Here is a 21,921-nt window from a genome sequence, read left to right as displayed (position 1 = left end):
GTGTCAAAGTTCAGCAGCTCCTTCCTCTACTGCTCTCACCGTTTCTTCCCTGGTCACCACTCCTCCTTCGCCCATGCTGGTGTCCCGGGGCTGCATCTCCAACACGATGCGAAAGAGCTTCTCTGAGGTCTGGGTAAGGAAGCCAATCTCAGCGTTGGGATGGAGGCCATACAGATAAGGAGACTCCGGAGGCAAGGCATCATCTATGTACTGTACAGAGAAATTCAGGTTCAGGTTAGATGCAGAGTCCAGGGCACTGTCTGCAGAGTTCATGACGCTGGAATTATCACTCACACGAGTAAGTAAGCCCAGGCTGACGTAACTCTGCTTGTGGCTGGAACACCAGCAAAATGATGGCAGAAAGGAGTGTAGGACTGTTTACAGAACTGCTTCTACTCCTGCTGTGAAAATTTAGTAATTGCTGAAGTCTGGCTTGGCTACATATCTTAGGGCTGGACCTTCTCTAGCAATTATCCACTGTGCATTTCAGCATCAATATCCTGAAATCTCCTGTGGGAATTTAGCTTCCAGTAGCTAAGTTTTATGAACAAAAACGGCCTAATAAGCCTGTCTCTGCTACTGCATTTGTGTACAAAGAACAGATGAGATCAGCAAGTAGATCAACAAGACCCTCCAGTGTTCCTCATCAAAATTGATGATAAAAGGAGCTTGAAAGGGCCATTTTAGGAAACAGTATGTGGATGTAATTTTCCAGGAGCCCCGCTCAAGTCTCAAGAACCAATACAGTTGTTCTATTCATGCATGAACAAAATGAGCCCATGATGAAGTAGCAAATTACCATCAGACTTGGTTCATCCAAGGGAATGCTGAAATGTCTACAGAAACAGAACATAATGAGAAATAACAGGAGGTGTGTTGAAACACTGCAGTCCTATTCACTGCCTCCTAAAACAGATTATAGGGCAGTTATGGAAGACATTACATTTATGTGTATAAATAATGCCAGAAAACAAAGAGTTTACCTGATGATAGCCATTATAGTCCATGTTCCCTGGGAGGGGAAATCCTGGAGCAAGGAGGAGTTCTCCCTCCAGCATTTCTGGCTTAATAAATTCCTCCAAATAGGTTTTGCAAAGCCTCCTGTCCCAGTCATCTGTAATGTGACCTCCGTACATAATCTCACCAAAGAGGTAGCGTAAATCATCATACGGGACCTGAAGAATGAACCAGGAGGGCATGAAGGAGTTCAGACAGCCAGAGCTCCACCAGCCATGTCTTTGAGCCTCAGGCTACGGCACTAAACACTGATCTGCACAGTGAGTGCTTCCTATTTCAGTTTTCTAAGTAAACAAACATTAGGTAGTAGTTAAATCCTGCCCAAGGAAAACTGGATCACAGCATAGATTTTATGCAGTTTCCCACTGAAATGCAAATTTATTCTAAGCTCTGTTAAACCAAAGACCACTATGTATTTTCAATGAATAAAGACCACAGGCTCTATTTGTTATGATTTGTAAGCTGCTACAGATGTGAGTGGCACTGAAGCTTCCCATCTCACCACAAAGGTATACCGAACTGTGGATTTATAAAACCAAAGATACCAAGAAAATGGCATTTAAGGAGACTTCCCAGTAGTTTCAGCACAAGCCAGTCCATCACTGGTGGTTAAAAGCCACCAAACAGCTCACCTTTGATTCACGTACCTTTGAGCTGGCCTCCAGGTAATTATACAGCACGTTCACAGAGATAGTGAGGTCTCCAGTGTTAAAGGGGTAGGAACGGTTCCAGCCTTGGGGGCCAAACTTGCGCCTTTCTGCCACCAAGGCATGGAAATAGCAGAGGGCAAACAGGATGCTCTTGAACTCGTTCTCCCGGGTGCACATCTCCAGGGTATCCTGCAATACAGGCAGAGAGGCAGGGCCGTGTAAGTCCACACTGCTCTCTGTCTCAGCGCCTCTCAGGGCCTCCCAAATACACCGGACTTTGGACAGGGGTGAATTGATTTGCCCAATCAGTTCATTACTGCATAACATACACATTCACTAATTTTCTAAGTAAGTTAGTAGCCGTGCATTGCAAATTTATCAGCAAATTCTAATGCATATTTTCCAAATTAAAATTTTCTTTTCCAGTTCAAAGTGGCTTTGCACAGGAACACACGCTGACAGCCAAGAAGGGAAGGAAACATGCACCCACCCAATGCCCTATCACCTGCACATGCCTCACATCCCACAGCAGGGAGATGGAGAGAGGCATCACACAGGGCAGGCATGCCAGCACTGTGACTGGAACCGTGTTCCTCAGCAAGGCTCCTGCCGAGGAAGACTGTCCCTGGAAGAAATAAAGTCTGTCCTGCCCCTTGAGTACAAAAGGTTTCCTTGGGGCAGCATTTCTCTGACCTGCAGGGCTGAAGGAGCAGGGAGTTCTCCCAGAAAGGCTGTGCTCCCACTGCGGTGACCCTCTGCACAAAGCCAGCCCAGCTGTGTGCTGCAGCAGCGTATTCACTGACGGCATGACCTTGCACAGCACACCAAAGCAGGGTTGTGAGAAACTGCTAAAAATCCAAGCAGGGGAAATCAAACACTTGCAAAAAAAAAATCTAATGCAGCCCTTTAAAGCCAGCATTGCAACAGGTGCTTCCTTTCCCAACTTCCAGGTGATGCTTCAAGTTTGAATATTTACAAATAAGTAGGCAGAATCGTGATGTCGGACGTGGAAGGTTGGGAGACTGAGTCATTGAATCAAGGAAAATGAACAAAGGGAACAGGTCTCCAAAGAACCCTGAATGGTGCTGGGAGTGACGTCTCAGCAGGCGGACACTAAGGGGAAGCCGAGGCAGCCATGCCCGTTCCCAGCAGTGTGAGCATCAATGTTACAGGAGAGCAGAGCAGCAGAAGGGATGAAGAACTGGAGCTGTGTGCATGGCATGAAGCTGAAGCACAGCTCTCACAGGGGAAGCTGAAGTCCCTTTCTGTGGCTGAAGCCAGGCAGAGGCTTGGAAAGCTCTGGCCCTTGCTCTGCATTGGCAAGAGCGGTGTGGCTGAGCAGCGGATCCCCTGCCCCATAGCAGGAACCTGATGGGATCTTCTATGGCCAACAGTGCAGATCTCCCCAGACCTGGGATAGGAACACGTTGGGTAGGGCTTGCCTGCACCTCCACCCACGTCTCTGCAAACCCTCCCCGGGAATAGGATATCCAGGGTATGGTGGCTCTGACCTGCACAGCTGAACAAGCGGCTGAGCAAGGAGGGAGTAGCTACACCAGCCCCTCCATCCTCCCTCCTCAGGGACAGCCCCTTTAAGTCCACTCTGCTATGTGACAAAGACTACAAAGGGTGCCCGTGTGACTTCCCTTCATTGTCTTTATCTTAAAAAAATACAATGATGTTAGACCTTTAATCAGTTGGAGCATAACAGAGCTTAAGGTCTGTGCTGAAAAGGGGGAATCCATTTCTCTAAAGTATGCAAGATGTTTACTAACTGCATAAGATGATCAAGAACATCCCAAACCCTGTTTTCCCCTTGATTAGATAGCACTTTAAGCTCCCTTCATTATCAGCAACCTGAGGAAGAATTGGTTCAAATATGTGCTGAACACCTTCCTGATTTCAGAAAATACCCCTGGACTTCAAGGGGAGCTTGCCTGAACGAACACTGAGTAAGAATCCAGCTCAGTCTCATTCAGCCTCTCTATTTAGTTGTGCATTTTTCTTCAGCTACAAAGCAGAACAATATTCCTTGCACAGAATAATGGGCCTTCTTTGTGGCTTTCAGCCGAAAGCTAAATTTGAACATCCATTCTGTACAAAGCAGGGAAATGAGGTGTAAAGGGGCCCCACCCACTCGCTTCAGTATTTCTGATAAGAGACATTTTATAATACTCCGGCAATTTAGAAAATGCTAATTACTATCTATCTGATTGAAATGAGCAGAGGCAAGATGGAAATGTTACTTGGGCTGAAGGTTCTCCCCTCCCTTGCTCTCCAGGTCGTTCCGTGGAGTTCAAGATGATGAATTACAGTAGATAAAAATGGAATAATCTTCCCTGACTACTTGCATTAATCCTTGCGTGGTGCCTCCCCGCCTCACCTGCTCGGCAATGTTAGCTCCTGCACTCGAGACTCCCTCTGTATAAACGTCTAAGTGCAAAAATAGTTGTGAGCTGCCCCCATTCCACTGCCCCATGGACCATAGGCTGGGGTTGCTCCTGCCTGGTCCCAAATGACAAGGAGCTGTATGGAAAGAGAAGAAAGCAACCCTGCAAGGTTTGCCCTGGGTGTTCCCGGCACAGTCACCGGCAGAATGGAGACGCCATGGTAACTTCAGTGCTAGTGACCAAAAAAGGCAGTCCGAGGGATGAATGTACCTTCAGGCCCTTCTGCCTGCTCTAGGTTTAATAGCCAGGGTCTTGCTGTGAAAGCTCGGCACGGCAAGGTAACGGCGATGTGTGAATGCAGATAATGGACATACAGGGCAGCAGAATGCAATGGTCTGTGTCTCTGGGAAAGGTATCATCATAAATGCAAGCAGTTAGCCCTTAGCCTTTTGTGTCATGCAGAAAACGGGGTCAGCAGAAGCACAGCCGCCTCCAGCAGTGAGACATGCCAGACTCCAGCATGCCTTGACACACAGGCTGTTCCCTGGGGAGCCGCCAGCACTTGATCCCTGCCCCGCTGCTGTTGGCAGCCTCCTGCCCTGCAGTGCCCAGAGCTGCCGAGTACGGCCACAAAGTGGGCTTATTCCGTCAATGCGTTAAGATGACTCTAACACTGATCCGTACCCTCTGCGGCTCCAAGAAAAGAGTGTTTCCCATCATTTCCACACGTTTCACTTTAGTGTCCTCTGCACAAGGGACTCAGCTGTAGTTCCAGCAGCAAAGAGTGGGGAAGGTGGCTGCTGTAACAGGAGTGTTTGTATGTAGTCACCATGCAATAAAAGCAATGAGCAACCTGCCATCAGCTATTCTTCTTGTGGGCCAGCAATGCTTAAGATGGCCTACTTTACCCTTGTCTGGCAAAGCAAGTCCTCCCCGCAGGGAGATTTCAGCTCTGATTTGCCACATTTCCAATGTCAGCAAGGTTTTGAGCTGAATGGCCTTTGGGCACAGAACACCAAGTCCCCCTACGCTGCTCTGAAGAGTGATGTGGGATGTGACTGTATCAAGCAGTTCTGAACCTCTAACCCTGGTTAAGTAGAAGGGCAAAAAAGCAAGGTTGAACCTGCTTGCCTCTCCATGTCTTTGGGTGTTAGATGTAATATGTCACTCACCAACCCAAAAAGGAGTGACAGAGACACAGAAATCAAGTTGAAACATGAGAAAAGTCTCACAAATGCTGCATTCAGAAGTGTGATTCTGTAACAAAATAGCCTTTCTAAGGATCATACATTGGTGAGAAAATTATTAAACTGGGCAGAAGTCTGGTATCCTGTGACCTTCTTCAAGAAAGAGGCTGTTCAGGATTACCTGAGTCCTCTCTTGGGAAAATCAGTGCTCGAAAAGAGATCTGTGCCCAGATCCTGGAGAAAAGAGGAGGGGGTTGTTGGAGCCAGAGACTACATGTTGCAAAGGGACTCGCACATCTGCTGCCTAGGAGTGGCAATGCCCGCACACATCACACTCTGCATGGGGCTCCAGCAGCTCCAAGCTGACCTGTCGGCCAGTTGCCCGTGCAAGCTCTGCTGCGTTCCTACCTGGTTGAAGTTGTCAAGGGCTTTGTGCAGGTTTGCATGCATCCCAGTCGGGGCCTCGTTGGTGATTTTGATGGAGTTCTCCAGGATGCCCTGGGGAATGATGTGGCTCTCAGGGGAGGGTGCCGGCTCTGCGCTAATGAAGACACGGAAATCCTGGTGGCTGCCCTCACTGTGCTGCTCCAGCTTCTTCTCCAGAGAACTCAACCACTTGGCCACCAGGTGGATGTTCTGGCAGGGACAAAGGGGACAAGGCTTCATCAGTCCCCCCCATTTACGCCCGTGCTGAGCAGGCACCGAATCCATCGCACCAATGAATGGCACCTACCAAGTTTACGCTCTAGAAGTTGGTAGTTGCCCCAGTAGACCCTGTGTGTAATTCACAGCCCCAGATATTCTGTCACATCAAGTACACCTTTTGACACAAAATAATCAATACAAATCACCAGCAATGAAGCAAGCTGCTATTGGCTTGTTTGGGTTCTCAGTGACAATACTCTCCTTCTTGTTACAGTAGTGTACGGCTGATGAAGTAGAGTTATTTCCCCAGATCTACCAGCTCAAATGAAAATGTTTCTTCATTTTTAACAGAATAACACTGAGGACCCTCAATATCAGTTACTGGGGGAAAAAAATGAAGCTGGTGGTTTTACAAAGACCTTTAGCATACAATATTCATGTAAGTAATTCAAAATACCTGTCAGAAAATTAAGCAGTATTATGCAGATATCGTGAAATGGATGAAGGCATGCCTCGGTTTTTCAGCTAGAGTCCTATACAGTGTTGTAGTTTCCAGGCAAGAAAACAGTTTTTTTTTATATTAGGAATGGGGCAGGTCACACACAGCAGGGATTCGTGGGCTAAAACTATCCTCATTTTAAAGTTAGGTGTGTAATCCAAGCTGACTGTTAACAGGCACTCTGGAAGGAGATTTATCCCATCCAAAGACAGGACAAAGAACTTGCTAAACTTAAATTAAAATCAGCCGCCAAAAAGATAAACTGTTTGGAGGTGGCAAGGAAATTACATAAAGGAACCGTATTAGAGGCTTAGTATAAATATTTATCACCTATAAAAAGGACCAGAAAGACACTCTCGTGGTTAAATAGCAGAGTAATGGAGATTATTAGGAGTAAAATGACATTCTGCAGAAAGTGGAAATTGTGTCCAAATGAGAAAAACAGAAAACAGCACAAAGTCCAGTCATGGTAAGGCCAAGAACAGTTTCAAGAAGCAATATTCTGAAAACCATAAAAACTAATAATAAAGCCTTTTCCAGAAGCCATAAACCTACCAGGGAGCCTATAAAACTACAGGATGATCAAGGTGTACAGGGAGTGCCCAAGAAAGGCAAGGCCTCCACAAAACAGCTCATATTTGCAGGAATATTCGCTGCAGAGCTTGGGGAGGGTCTCACTGTTACAGCCTATGTTACATAGCAATATCACTCAAATGCTGAGGCTGGAGACACCTCTGGAGATCATCCATCCAATCCTCCTGCTCAAAGCAGGGTCAGCTAGAGCAGGTTGCTAACTGTATCCAGTTGGGTTTTTGATATCTCCAAGGGAGATATCAAAATTGCCTTCACAACCCGTCTGTGCAACTTGTGCCCGTGTTCAACTACCCTCACAGTAAAAAATAAAATAGAATAAAATAGAATAAAATAAAACAAAACAAAACAAAACAAAACAAAACAAGACAAAGTAAAATAATTATGTTTAAGGGAAATCTGTATTTCAATTTGTGCCCATTGCCTCTTGCTCTTTCATTGGGCACCACTATGAAGAGTCTGGCTCCATCTTCTGTGCTCCCCGTGCCACGAGGTATTTAAACACACTGATAAACCCCTCTGAGCCATTGCTTTTTGAGGTTAAATAATCCCAACTCTCAGCCTCTCCTCATGTGACAGATGCTCCAATCCCTTAATCATTGGAAATGCTCTTAAACTGAAGCAGCAGGTGAAGAGTTTTTCTGAAAAATTTATAAACTAGTAATAGCAATTTACTAGGACCAGATGGGTTCCACCCCAAAGAAACTCAGATATGGAAGCGCTGCATTACTCCTCGGTATGCACTAGGCAAACTTGCAGGGGCTCTAATAAACCATGAATTAACACAAAGAGTATGAGTTAGAGAAAACCAGGAATCTAAAATTTCCAACCCATTTTAGATAGCTAATAGGGGGATATCCAAAGCTGAGCTTGTCACCATAAGCTCCTTTTGTAGTTGCTAGAAAGGTGAAGCTCCAGCAGGCAGCTCACCACACCAGCTTCAGGCATTGCCCTGGACGGTGGAGGAGTTGCCTCCATGGGGCCAGTGTATCTCCATGTTTGGATTTTCATCAGTATCAGCTATTTATCTTTGAGTTACCAGTATTACTGCAGATAAGAGGGAAAATAGCATAGGCTACCAATCGGTTAAGACACAGGAAACAGGGGGTGGGAAGCTTCTGATGGAGTTTGAGCTGTTCACCATATTCAAAAACCACCTGAAAGAGCAAATGATTAGTGAGCTGACAAAATTAGTCATAAGACAAAGTAATTTCAAGTACTAAAAATAAAACCTGGTGGTAAAGAACTGCAAAAGTATGCTATCATTCTAAGTGACTGGCAATGATATGGCAGAAGAAATTCGGTGTTGATAGATGCAAAGTAATGCACACAGAAAAACAACCCTAGCTATATATATAAATGGTGATGGGTTCAGAATTAGCTGTTACCACTCGGGGAAGAGATCTCGGAGTCCTTACGGTTATTTCCTGCAAATGACAGTTCAATGCTTTACAATGTGAAAACAATCAAATGTCAGCAAAGGAACAGAGAATAAAACTGCAAACACTATTATGCCACTCCATAAATCCAAGGTGGTCCTTTGTCTTGAAAACAATACCCAGTTCTCACTTCTCTATGCCTAAAAGGATATAGCTGCTACACAAGGACTCCCCAGTTTGGAGAGAGAGGAGGTCGTGGTGGAGAGGTTGAGTGAAGAACAAGAGTGGAGGAATGAATAGAGCAGGCTGCAAGTTTGAAAAGAACAAGTGGAAGTACATTTTCATACGACTCATAACTAAACTGTGAATTCATTGTCTCAGGGTTTTGTGGAAATTGAGAGAATCACAGAATGAGAATGAGCTTAGCTCCCCGGAGAGAAACATCCCTGCACACCTACACTATTTATACACCCTTTCACTGAGATTCTGGATGTGCCTTCTCCCAAGCAGGGACCTGGGCTGGCAGCGCTTGGGTCTGCCCCAGTACGGTGCTTTTATAGACCGATGCCACATAGGAACATCAAGGGAGCTCCCTCATGAGGACACAGAAACTCTCTTCTGGCTTTTCTGTTGGAGGTTTCAAGTGCCTCTCGCGAGCTACTTATGGAGAAAACCCAGCCAGGACTAGAGAAGAGGGTGAACAGTTATAGAAAAAGAAACGCTGAGGTCCTTTACGCATGGGCTGGGACAAAGCGGTGGCTGCTGTCACAATTAGCAGTACTTGCGAATGCTGGAGGGATGGGTCAGTGTGCTGGTTTTGGCTGGGGTAGAGTTAATTTTCTTCATAGTAGCTAGTATGGGGCTGTGGTTTGGGTTTATGCTGGAAACAGTGTTGATAAAGCAGGGATGTTTTAGTTACTGCTGAGCAGGGCTTACACAGAGTCAAGGCCTTTTCTGCTCCTCACACCACCCCACCAGCGAGTAGGCTGGGGGTGCACAAGACGTCGGGAGGGGACACAGCCGGGACAGCTGACCCCAACTGACTAAAGGGATATCCCATACCATATGACGACATACTCAGCATATAAAGCTGGGGGAAGAAGAAGGAAGGGGGGGATGTTTGGAGTGATGGCGTTTGTCTTCCCAAGTAACCGTTACGCGTGATGGAGCCCTGCTTTCCTGGAGGTGGCTGAACACCTGCCTGCCCATGGGAAGTGGTGATGAATTCCTTGTTTTGCTGTGCTTGCATGCGCAGCTTTTGCTTTACCTATTAAACTGTCTTTATCTCAGCCCCCGAGTTTTCTCACTTTTACCCTTCCGATTCTCTTCCCATCCCGCCTGGGGGGAGTGAGCGAGCGGCTGTGTGGGGCTTAGCTGCCAGCTGGGGTTAAACCATGACAGTCAGCACTCAGAGATGGACCAAGAGTCAGGGATGACCGGATGATGATACATCTCTGCAGAGGAGCTGGGGTGCCTCAGGAAAGAAAAGATTGAAAACTCAGCCACATCCAGAAACAGCCCCCTTTGCACATCGGTGACTATCCTTGCCCACTGCCATGTCCTTGCCCACTGCCATGTCCTTGCCAAGTCCTGGGTGCAAAAATCAGTGTCACCTCTCACTTTTGTAGAGGGATCCTGCTAAGGATCGGTATGTTTACATTTGGTATCAGCTATACTTTTTTTTTGCCCTATTTATATATGTAGTTACCATGGTGAAGGCTGACTTCTAGATTCCTAATAGCAACAGCAATGTATGCAGATCTGAGTCTTGGCTCTACAAGCAATGCCACCCAGCCTCTACAAGCAACTGGACGAGCAAGCACGCTTACTCCTTCAGAGTGTAACTCCCCTTTCAAGTGTCACAAAGCAAGAGCTCTAGTCTCTTCTTGGTTACACAAGCATGACTTCAGCACGAGTTGCCTTCACAATGGCTTTATGCCTCTGTCTCTCTACTAGCTGTCAAGGGTACTGGATATGGGTGTGTCTGAACACAGATGTCTGCGGCTGAACTAGTCATCCCACTGGAGAGTCAGGAAGAAGTTAGGTCATCTTATCCTAAAAGTCGTAGTACATCCGATGGATCACTCTGGTGAAAGTGCCAGCTCCCCCTGGCCTGGAAAAGGTGGCTGTGGTGACTGGGTCAGATGGACTTGTTTCTATTGCAGGCACCTGAAGTTAAAGGGGATGGGTGGTGCTTTCAGAAGTCTCCTAGTAATATGGGAGATAACGTTACTCTCACTGGCTTCAGGAGTATCAGAGAACAACACAGCAAGTGTGCAACTGCATTTTAAAGACTGTAATGTCTTTTAAAAAGGCGGACTTAACTATTTCCATTTTCTTACCCTCTATGGGGCTGGGTACAAAGTGTACCCAGAACTCAGGAAAAGTTCCTGCACTTCTGTCTCCTTACCCAAGACCTCTGTGTTTTAAGTGTAAATACCACCTTCTCTGCCACTTGGTAACTTCAATATCACCCTCTTCTGCACAAGATTTTATGGGGCTGTCTTGATGCCCTAAGTCAAATAAATTGCCAGACGACTCCTACCAGAGGTCAAGCCTCCATCTCTGAGATGGCAGCTGCTTCACAAACATAAGTCAAGATAATTATTTTTGGGGGAAGCCATGGATGCCTTGCACCCTCCAGTCCTATTGCCCCAAATCTGATTCACATGGCTGGGAACAACAGTTCTTATTTAGAACTCCATAAATTCAGACTCCTTCTGTGAAAGGATTTAGGATTGTGCTCACATTACATGGATGAAATGGAGTTTGGGGTGTGGGGAGAGACAAGAAGGAAAGGAAACATGTTCTGGGGAAGAGTTGCTCTGTCATAAACAATGACCATGTGAAAAGCAGCAGGCAAAATGCAATTATATCTGACTGCTAATGCACCAGTTCTTGCCTGATGCATTTAGGATTTCAACAGATGAGGTAATCCCCAGGGTCCAGGCAACCAACTCACTCTAAAAACACAAGTTCAACAATAAAGTAGGAGTGGACTGAAACCTGTAACCAAAGTGTTTCAAACAGCCACAGAGATTTAGTAATATAGGGAAAAAGCTCAACAGAATAGCAAAAGAAAAATTGTGCATTAAGTATCAGTTTAAACATAGACTACATACCTGACCTTAAATATTTTCATCTTTAATTGGTAGTTTCTTTCTGCATCTGCTTTTGTGGTGTTAGATGGCTGAAAAATAATTGCCTTTGCTTGTGTTGACATGACACCAGTGATCATTATTTGTCAGTATCACCTCCTTCTAATAGCTGACTTACTTAGGGAATATTTCTAATCTAATGATAATTGAGTGGGTTTATACACTATCCTTTTGTGATAGAAGGGATGGGAAAGAGGAATATATGCAGCAAAACATGGGTTGGTACTAAGAATTCATGACTTGATCAAATGAATACATCTGCAAAAAAACAGACGGAGATGCTGCGGGGGGGATTCACAGGTTTGAAGGAAACTTTGCAAATTAATTCTCAGCAGTCAGACAACAGAACTTGACAGAACATGACTAATGACAACATATGTGGTCATAATAATTGAATGTTATGTCAACTATCAATAACGACATAACACAGACAATGCTGCATTAACACCAATCACAGCTGAGCTACATGTTCATCGAAGAACCACCTCCTCTTGCTTGTTTTGAAACCTGCCTCCAACCAATTTCATGGACTACCTCTAGATCTTATTCAGGAGAAAGAGGGGATAATCCAGCCTGCCCAGAGCTTTGTCTCAGAGCTTCATTCACTCCCAATGCTATCTCCGTAAACCACCCTGTACAGTTTACACTGCACCAGTTTTACGACCTCCTCATGCCACAAGATCCCCTGAAGACACAATTACCCAGGACACAGCAAGGTAATTAATTGCTTTATTATATTTTTTCTTAGCCAGATTTTGAAGTCTCTGAAAGAGTTGTTGTGCAAGGGTAAAAGACAACTCCCTAGCATCTCTGTTTTTCCACAGCTCATGTCTAGGTCTGTGCTGCAGGCAGAGAAAGGCAATGGTCTCAAATTCATCGCCTTGCTTTATGAATGGAGGGTGGGTTCAACACCTGTTAAAAAGCAAACTGCTGAAAAGCAGGCAAAAATGAAATCTGAAACTTCTTCCCATGCACACTGACCATTACCACAGCGCCTTGCCCTGTGTTATTTCCCCACCTTGCGTTATGGAGTACGAGTGACTGAGAGCAGGTACCACAGGATGAGGCTCTGCAGCAAGAGCTGGGCCAGGGTGCACGTGCAGGAACATGGCAGCACCAGAGGCTTGTCTTTGGGAATTCACTTCCAAGCACCTCTGTGTATTTGTACTTCACAAGGCAGAACATATATCACAGGATGCAAGAGTTGCTATGGTAACCATCAGAAATAGCACCACATATATAAACCGCACACACTCCATGATGCACTCCTTTTGCTGATAGAGACTGGAGACCCTTCACATTTCTGAAAGTGTCTCTTTCCTTCACGCCTTATCACAAATCACCTCCCAGACCAATGAGAATTAGTTTTTTTTACAAAGTCTCATTCTCTTGAGAGATGCTCTCAGAAAATAGTCACTGCTTTTACAGTAAATCCCAAAGCTAGGCTTTACAGTCCAGAGACAGCCCAACAATTTAATACTCACTGCATCGAGTTGGGGTATAAAAGATGACAGGGAGGGGGCCCTGCAGAGAGTCTCTTCCCATCGCCTTGCTTACTGTCAATAGTAGCATGAGGTTTCATCACATGAGAAGATGCCACACACACTCAGGAAGGGCTCCATGCTTCCACAGCCAGCCCCATGATCATGTGAATACTACTACAGGACTCAGAGACCAAAATAGATAAGCACAGACCCTGCCACCAACACCTGCTTATGTGTCTGAGACCAAGCTATTTCTGAGTAACAAGCTTGCTGTTGCTCAATGTGGAGAGAGGTAATCTCAGAACTCTGGAAGCACCAGAGAAGTTTTACCCTGTCTCTGGCATATACTTTCACCTAGCTGAGAAATTACATCAGCCAGCGTACCAAATGTGCCCCACTTGGCAGGCAGTGAGGGCTACATCCCCATTAGTGGTAAGGGAAACTGCTGGGGTTTGCCAGGCCAGAGAGCAAATGAGCATGAACTACAGAAAATCTGGACTGGCCTGAACTCCCCAAAATTTTAAAGACAATCTTGGAGCTTATCTTCACAGAATCACAGAGTCATTAAGATTGGAAAAGACCTGTAAGATCATCAAGTCCAACCATTAACCCACCACCATGCCCACTAAAACATGTCCTGAAGGGCCACGTCTACATGGTTTTTGAACACCTCCAGTGATGGTGACTTCACCATTTCCCTGGGCAACCTGTTCCAATGCTTCACCACTCTTTCAGTAAAGAAATTTTTCCTAATATCCAACCTGAGCCTCCCCTGGAGCAACTTGAGGCCATTTCCTCTTGTCCTGTCACTTGTCACTTGGGAGAAGAGACCAACATCCACCTCTCTGCAACCTCCTTTCAGGTAGTTGTAGAGAGCGATAAGGTCTCCCCTCAGCCTCCTCTTCTCCAGACTAAACAACTCCAGTTCCCTCAGCCACTCCTCATCAAACTTGTGCTCCAGACCCCTCACCAGCTCTGTTGCCCTTCTCTGGACACACTCCAGCACCTCAATGTCCTTCTGGTAGTGAGGGGCCCAAAACTGAACACAGGATTCGAGGTGCGGCCTCACCAGAGCCGAGTACAGAGGCACAATCACTTCCCTGCTCCTGCTGGCCACACCATTTCTGATACAGGCCAGGATGCTATTGGCCTTCTTGGCCACCTGGGCACACTGCTGGCTCATCTTCAGCCAGCTGTCGATCAACACCCCCAGGTCCTTTTCTGCAGGGGAGCTTTCAAGCCACACCTGTCCCCAAGCCTGTAGCGTTGCATGGGGTTGTTGTGGCAGAAGTGCAAGATCTGACTCTTGGCCTTGTTGAACCTCATACAATCGGCCTCAGCCCATCGATCCATCCTGTCCAGATCCCTCTGCAGAGCCTTCCTACCCTCGAGCAGATCAACAGTCCCGCCCAACTTGGTGTCATCTGCAAACTTACTGAATGGGCACTCAACTCCCTCGTCCAGATCATCAATAAAGATATAAAGATGTAAAGGTAGGTAGTGATGAGCAGGTGAAATGGACAGCAAAGGAGAATTGCTTGGTTAATCTCAAGAAATGGAGGAAAATAAACTGTATTTTCATGAGGAGTCCATTACATTTGTATTTTAACCCAAAATATGTCCTGAGACAGAGGTTTCCAGAGCAGTTGTACAACAAAACTGGGACTGCAGTAGTTACAAAGGTATTGAAAGCCTAACGGAAACTTAATTCCATCCCAGATCAATATTTGGATTACTTGCTGGTCTGTAAGTGGATTTGCAATTGGATAAACTTGGGAATGGTTGTTGTGACATGAAGCAGGAAGGAAAACAGCTGTCTGAAATCTAGTACCTTCCTCCATCAGAGTATTTGTCCAAAAATCATGAAGGAGAACTGGAGGTAGAGTGAGTATTTCTCCTTTTATATATATCCAGGAATGAAAAGATACTGTGGCTGGAAGGAAAATCAGTCTCTTCTTTACTGAAAAAGCTTAGTGCCAAATGCTTATGTGTGCCTTCAAAGGACAATATATCTCATACAGGACAATATGTCTCTTTTGTTTGTAGCTAGGACTAGTTGTGAAGTGCACAGAAAAAGGTTCCAATTGTGTTTACAATGCAGTAAGAAGCACTCTGCCAATGTCTGAATCTCATATGGTTTTGCTCTGGAGCTCACTCTTATTCAATTAAGTACATGAACCTGACTCAGTGAAGCAACAACCTATGAAAATGGAAAGATGCTCAAGAATTAAATTAACTGGATTGCAAAGAGAAGAATGTGACATTTTGGCTAATGGATGAAGACTACAATTAAATTGGGAATATCTAATGTCTGAACTTTTCCCTGCATGAGTTCACTCAGACGTGCGTCTGTAAACACATAAACAAATTTCACTGTTTCTTTGCTATTAGGCTGAGAAACATCATTTGGTGATTGTGATGGTCACTGTCTTAGCAAAAAGCTTTCAAGTAGGCCCAGAGAGGGAAACCGAGCAGACACAGTTTATGCTAGCTCATAGCTTAGTGCTCCCTGATGTGCAAAGCCCTTTCCTCCCTACACAAGGGAGACTACACGCATCAGAGAAACCATATTCATGGCTAACATGGCAGTGGGAAAGCAGAGATCACAGAATCACTGAGGTTGGAGGCACCTCTGGGGATCATCTAATCCTAACCCTCTGCTCAAAGCTGGGTCAGGTAAAGCAGGTTGCCCAGGACAGTGCTCAGCTGGGTTTTGGATATCTCCAAGGATGGAGACTCCACAGACTCTCGGGGCAACTTCTTCCAGTGTTTGACCCACCGCACAGTAAAAAAGATTGTGCTTACATCTAAATGGAATTTCCTGTATTTCAAGTTGTCCCCATTGTCCCTTGCCCTGTCACTAGACACCACTGAGAAGAGTCTAGTCTTTACTCCCTACCATCAAGTGTTTGTTGACGATTGATAAAATCACCAAGTTGTCTCTGCTTGGGGCTGAACAATCCCCAGCACTGGACCCTGCATGCCAGATGTGTCTCACCAGAGCTGAGCAGAGTGAAGGACCACCTCCCTGACCTGCCAGCAATGCTCTTCCTAATGCATCCCAGGACACTAGTGACCTCCTTTGCTGCAAGGGCACACTGCTGACTCATGTTCAGCTTGTTGTGCATCGGGACTCCCAAGTCCTTTTCCTGCAAAGCTGCTTTGCAGGTAGTTGGTCCCCAGAGTCTACTGGTGAATGGGGTTATTCCTCCTCAGGTGCAATACTTGACTTTTCTTTTTATTGGATATCATGAAGCTCCTGCCAGGCCAATTCTTCAGCCTGTCCATGTCCCTCTGAATGGCAGGACACCCATCTAGTTTATCAATCACTTCGCAACACTTTTACATTATCTGCAAACTTGCTGAGGGTGCGCTCTGTCCCATCATCCAGGTCATTAACGAAGGTGTTTGTTTAACAGAATAGGACCCAGTACCAACCCCTAGGGTATACCACTAGTGAATGGCCTCCAGCTGGACTTCATGCTGACGATGAACCATTCTTGAGCTTAGAGGAGGAGATCCCTGAATATGAATGAGCTCTCCTGTATCCCTCTTATTTCCAGGACCATATCCCACAGGATTCTTCCAAGCAGATCACTGAAATGGCCAAAGTCTGCTTTCCTGAAATCCAGGCTTGTGATCTTCCTTTTTGCTTTGTTCCCTCCTCTCAGGATCTTAAACAACATCATCTCATGGTCACTGCAGCTAAGGCTGTTCCTGACCTACACATCGTTGACCAGTTTTCCTTGTTTGTGCCCATCAGGTCCAAAAGAGAACCTCCCCTCATCAGCTCCTCAGTCACCTGTGCCAGGACTTCATCATCAATGCACTCCAGAAACCTTCTGGATCGCCTGTGCCCTGCTGTGTTATCCCACCAGCAGATATTAAGGATGCTTGAAGTCCCACCATGAGGAGCACGGCCTGTGAAAGTGAGGCTTCCTTCAGTTGTCTGAATGTAGCCTCATCTACTTCCTCTTCCTGATCAGGTGGTCTGTAGCAGAAACCCACCACAACCTCAGCCAGATTGATCTGCCGACTAATCCTGACCCATAAGCTCTCAGCTAGCTCCTCATCTATCCCCAGGCAGAGACCCAGGCATTCCTGCTGCTCTACGTGCATGGCAGCTCACAGTCACGTGAGCTATCCCAGCGGATCTCTGAGATCCCAAAGACACTGTAGTTCTACAACTGCACGTGGATCTGTAATCCATCCTGGTTTTTCCCCATGTTGCGTGTGAGATGCTGAAGCTGCCCTCTGTGCAGTTGGATGTGACCCCTACCAAGGCAAACAGCAATGTGTGAGAGGACAGGCTCTCCACATGGATACCCTAGGCAGCAGATTTTTTCCCCCCAGGCTTCATCTGTCACAACATTTATAGACTTAGTTGGTTATCTCTGCTTCCTACAGTGTGCTTGGAGAGAACAGAAGATCATTCAGCAAAGACCCTTCCTACCTAGGACTGAAGGTGAGACTAATCATCCTTTCAGTGCCCAAAACTATTCACAGGAACCCAGTTTACAACAGGCACATCATACAAATCAGGTTTATCTGTTCTCACCTTGCCTAATGTTTGCATGATCTCCCATGAATTCCCACACTGGTCTTACCTATTTTTCTTCAGTTAAAGCAGCAGAAACTATGATGTGAAGTGCCTACAAAATCAGGACAGCAGGAAAGACAGGAAATAAGACATAATATCCATGCCAAGACCCCACCAATAAATTCGTTAAACACCCTCTTAAGAACATTTAGGGCTTTGCCACCATACCTCAGAGGAGGCTGTGCTAGACCTTCACTGCTCAGACAGCCAAAGAACTTTCCACTTCCAGTTCATACCTGCTGTTTCCATTGCAGGAATGTCTCCTACCTGAAGCAGCTCTTTTTCTCTTTGTTATTAGTCCTGAGCACATATCCTTGCACTGTTCTATTAAATTTCATCCCATTTCAACAACTCCAGACCTACAGGCTGCTGCAGTCTTCCTGTATCATATTTAGATCTTCTTCTCTATCGACCACAGAATCACAGAATCACAGAATCACTAAGGTTGGAAAAGACCTGTAAGATCATCAAGTCCAACCATTAAAAAAAATACAAACCAACAACAACAAAAAAAACCAAAACAAAACAAAAAACCCACCCACCCACAAAAAACCACCCACCACACAGCACCATGCCCATCAAGCCACATCCCACAATGCCACATCCACATGCTCCTTGAATACCTCCAGGGAGGCTGACTCCACCACCTCTCTGGGCAGTCTATTCCAGTGTGTTACCACTCTCTCAGTAAAAACACTTTTCCTAATATCCAGCCTGAACCTCCCCTGGTGCAACTTGAGGCCATTTCCTCTTGTCCTGTCACTTGTCACTTGGGAGAAAAGACCAGCACCCACCTCTCTGAAACCTCCTTTCAGGTAGTTGTAGAGAGCGATAAGGTCTCCCCTCAGCCTCCTCTTCTCCAGACTGAAAAACCCCAGTTCCCTCAGCTGCTCCTCATAAGACTTGTGCTCCAGACCCCTCACCAGCTTCATTGCCCTTCTCTGGACATGCTCCAGCACCTCAATGTCCTTCTTGTAGTGAGGGGCCCAAAACTGAACACAGTATTCGAGGTGCGGCCTCACCAGCGCCAAGTGCAGGGGCACGATCACCTCCCTGCTCCTGCTGGCCACACTATTTCTGATCCAGGCCAGGATGTCGTTGGCCTTCTTGGCCACCTGGGCACACTGCTGGCTCATCTTCAGCCAGCTGTCGACCAACACCCCCAGGTCCTTTTCTGCAGGGGAGCTTTCCAGCCAAACCTGTCTTAATAATGTGTCAGTGCAAAGCCATTAACACATACTCATTTTTTTAAGCCAAGGTCATGTCTAAAGTAAGACTGGCCCCACAACTGTTCCTCAGGAGCTCTTCTGGCAACATTCAACTTCTGCAGCTTCCCTAATACATTCCTGTGTGGCACCATCTCTGCAGCTCTACTGCAGTCCACATTAGAACTGCTGTATTTCCTCTAAAACGTCAGTTACCTTCACAGTGCAAAGTATCAAATAGACCTGATCCATCTTAGCAAACTCTTATTTCATTTGATACATTTACCTACAATTCCTTAATTTTTTTGTCCTTCAAAGTTTGTTCTGAAACTTTGCACATTGTTGAGTTTAGCCTAATTCATCTGCTCCAATTATTTCCCACTGTTTAAAATAGAGATGCTGAAGAATCTGTTAATTGCTAATCAGATGGCACCCTCTGATTTGACAGATTCATTACAAAGACTTGCAATGGACTTGCAGTTTCTGCTACCAGAGTTTTAATATTCTGTGATACAGATTATCTGGCCCTCTGACTTGAGCACATCATGCTCTTTGATCTGACTTTCCTCCTATTTTTAATAAATCTTGTTTTCAAGAAAAGTTCATTTATGTGGGTGTTTCAAACAGCCAGCCCTCAAGGACAGCACATCTTTCAACCTTGGAAGAGAGCCGGCACTGAAATTCTTACAGCCAAAATATTCCAGGAAGGGACCAGGGAATCACAATGAGCAACTTGGGAAGACACTGTTACTGGAATGGCATAGCCCTGTCTGCTGGGCCTGCTGGCAGCAGAATTCAACTTCCAACACAGCTGCACAACAGGAGGTGAGAGACTATTCAACTATGTGTGGGGTTTTTTACACAAGGTGGAAAGATCTTCATCACAGGAAGCTTCCATCCAATGTCAGCTGCAAAGGGCAGAGCCCTGCTGCACACTCAGACCATCTCCTCGCTGTGGTACCTAGCTGCTTCCTACCTCCAAGGCTACAGAACTTTCCATGAGTAACAAAACAGCAATTAGCTCTTTCTCCATTTTAAAATTGAATGCTGCCCCTTCAAATGAATGGAAGATTATGGAGAGGAAGGTGGTGCCTGGTGTCTGCATGAAACTTTGTGTATGTGCAACACCAAGCTCCTACAGCCCTATGTTCCCCTGCCATCCTGTCCTAGGATAACATCCTAGTTTGGACAACTTCCTCATCAATGCAGCCCCAAAGAGGCAGCTGGGGAGATAGGCAACACAGAGGAACCAACAGAAGGCCCAAGGGGTGACGGCCATCCACCCTGGAGAGCCCCAAAAGGCCGTGCTGCAGCACTGAGATGCTGGCATCACAATCACATGGCAGTATGATTTAGTTGGGATCTGCACAGATCCTGCTTCTATCAGGGGGGTCACACTGCTGCAGGTGCTGTGCACCCCTCACGTATTTCTGAGAAACCCAAGAGAGAAAACAGAATTAAATAAATGTTCAGCCCAACTGCCAAATCTCCTCCCACTTGAATATGCCTTTTGTGCAATGCCCAGGACCTCCAGGTTTCTGCACTTAAACTGCTAGAAACGCTCCTTGTAAGACCGCCAATGTTGTACGCTGCCCATCCACCTCTCAGAAAAGTGCCCATGTGCTTTTCATTCCCTGCCAGAGCTGGTTATTCCCTCCCAAATGAGGTACCACAAGCCTTCGTGAAATGAGCTACTTTCCATCAGCCAAATACTCAAATGTAACTCCACCTCACGTCTTGAAAAAAAAGAAGAAAGATTGTTTGCTCAGGGCATTTGAAAACTCCTGAAAAGGAAATCTGTTTTCTGATTTAATGACCCATGGAGTATCCCACAGCTTGTGACTTGACAGAACCTGCATTTCTCCCAATCTTATCACTGAGAATACAAAAACTATTAAAATTATTCTTCTAACCTGAGAGAAACATTAAGGTGGGGGGATGAGCTACTAATATGTGCATTTGTTTCCATTTGCATTTTTTCTGACTTTTTTGCGGATTTTCAGAGTGCCAAAGCAGTAGGACTGCATGTTTGACAAAACCTGCTATAAAAGATTCTTCTGGTTTACCTCTTTGTCTCAATTTCTTTCTCATGGAAATGAAGACCATTTGAACATTTGTTAACAGCCCTTCGGGTGTGACCTAACCAGAGACCAAACCTTTGCAGGCTACTGCCTGCTGGGGACCATGCAGAGCACAATAAAGCTGGCCAAGAGGTTTCTGGCACATCTTTTCTTAGGCAGAGGATGTCAATTTGTCAAAGCTGAAACCTACATGCCAAGGGCTGGCTTCTGCAACATCCTTTTCTTCTGTTTCCATTTTCTTTTCTTTGAGATATTCTGGAATAGTCAAAAACTTTGCACTGATATTTGCAGCATGCAAAAAAAAATAATTGCTGTTTTCTCCCCAAAAAACCCTTGTTGCTAAGAAGTGGAAGTCAATGAGGGCAAAAGTATAGATTCAAAACATAAAAATGAAAAAGCACCAAAATACAAGGACCACTGACCGGTGCAGAAGAGGGCAACTGGTCATGTAGGAGCTGTAGAGATGTTTCGTGCACCTGACTCCCATTCACGGGACTTAAACACTTTTAGGACTGGGTTCTGTCAACTGCCATGCACCTTCCTCAGGTTCCTTGCATGTCTCAGCCCTCCCAGCCCAGTGGTACAGACATTACTGCTGTCACCCAGTCTGAATATGGACTTAAAAACTGCTCTCACAGCTTCAGGATCCACTTCTGCTGCTGCTTCTATCTTGTAATGATCAGTCAATGCGTTAACCAGGAATGGTGTAGCAGCTTCACAGCCCCTATGATTAGTTCAATGGTGAACCTGCTGCTGAGGGTCACCAAAAGAATGAACCTTGATTTGACCTGCTCTGTAAGCTGCATTACAGCTACCACCAAGCATTTGTGCAGCCTTTTCCTTAGATCTTCTACTATGGACTGTGGACAACATAGTTACAAAAAGGGCTTACCTAAAAGGCAGGTCCAAATCCACCTGGCAACAAAAAGGTTCTTGAGAAAAATGTGATTATGTGATAATACAAAAAATCTAAAACTATCTAAAACTTTCTTCAGTTTTTCAAGATGTTGTTTCATTGTTGTCCTACCTTCACAG

At 45.7% G+C, this 21,921-nt stretch overlaps 1 protein-coding gene across 1 annotated transcript in view; it reads right to left on the bottom strand.

The window, feature by feature from the left end:
• Positions 1 to 21,921, bottom strand: part of DNAH9 (dynein axonemal heavy chain 9) — a 215,543-nt gene that overhangs the window by 16,611 nt on the left and 177,011 nt on the right. The window contains exons 63-66 of the mRNA XM_059828377.1: positions 5,653 to 5,880; positions 1,665 to 1,856; positions 984 to 1,175; positions 40 to 210 (exon numbers count right to left, since the gene is read on the bottom strand). Coding sequence (XP_059684360.1) covers positions 40 to 210; positions 984 to 1,175; positions 1,665 to 1,856; positions 5,653 to 5,880 — 783 coding nt within the window. The remainder of the gene's footprint in view (positions 1 to 39; positions 211 to 983; positions 1,176 to 1,664; positions 1,857 to 5,652; positions 5,881 to 21,921) is intronic.

Source organism: Gavia stellata, chromosome 22 (genome assembly GCF_030936135.1).
Source record: "Gavia stellata isolate bGavSte3 chromosome 22, bGavSte3.hap2, whole genome shotgun sequence".
Classification (NCBI taxonomy): Eukaryota; Metazoa; Chordata; class Aves; order Gaviiformes; family Gaviidae; genus Gavia; species Gavia stellata.
This window is presented reverse-complemented; position numbering and strand designations above follow the sequence as displayed.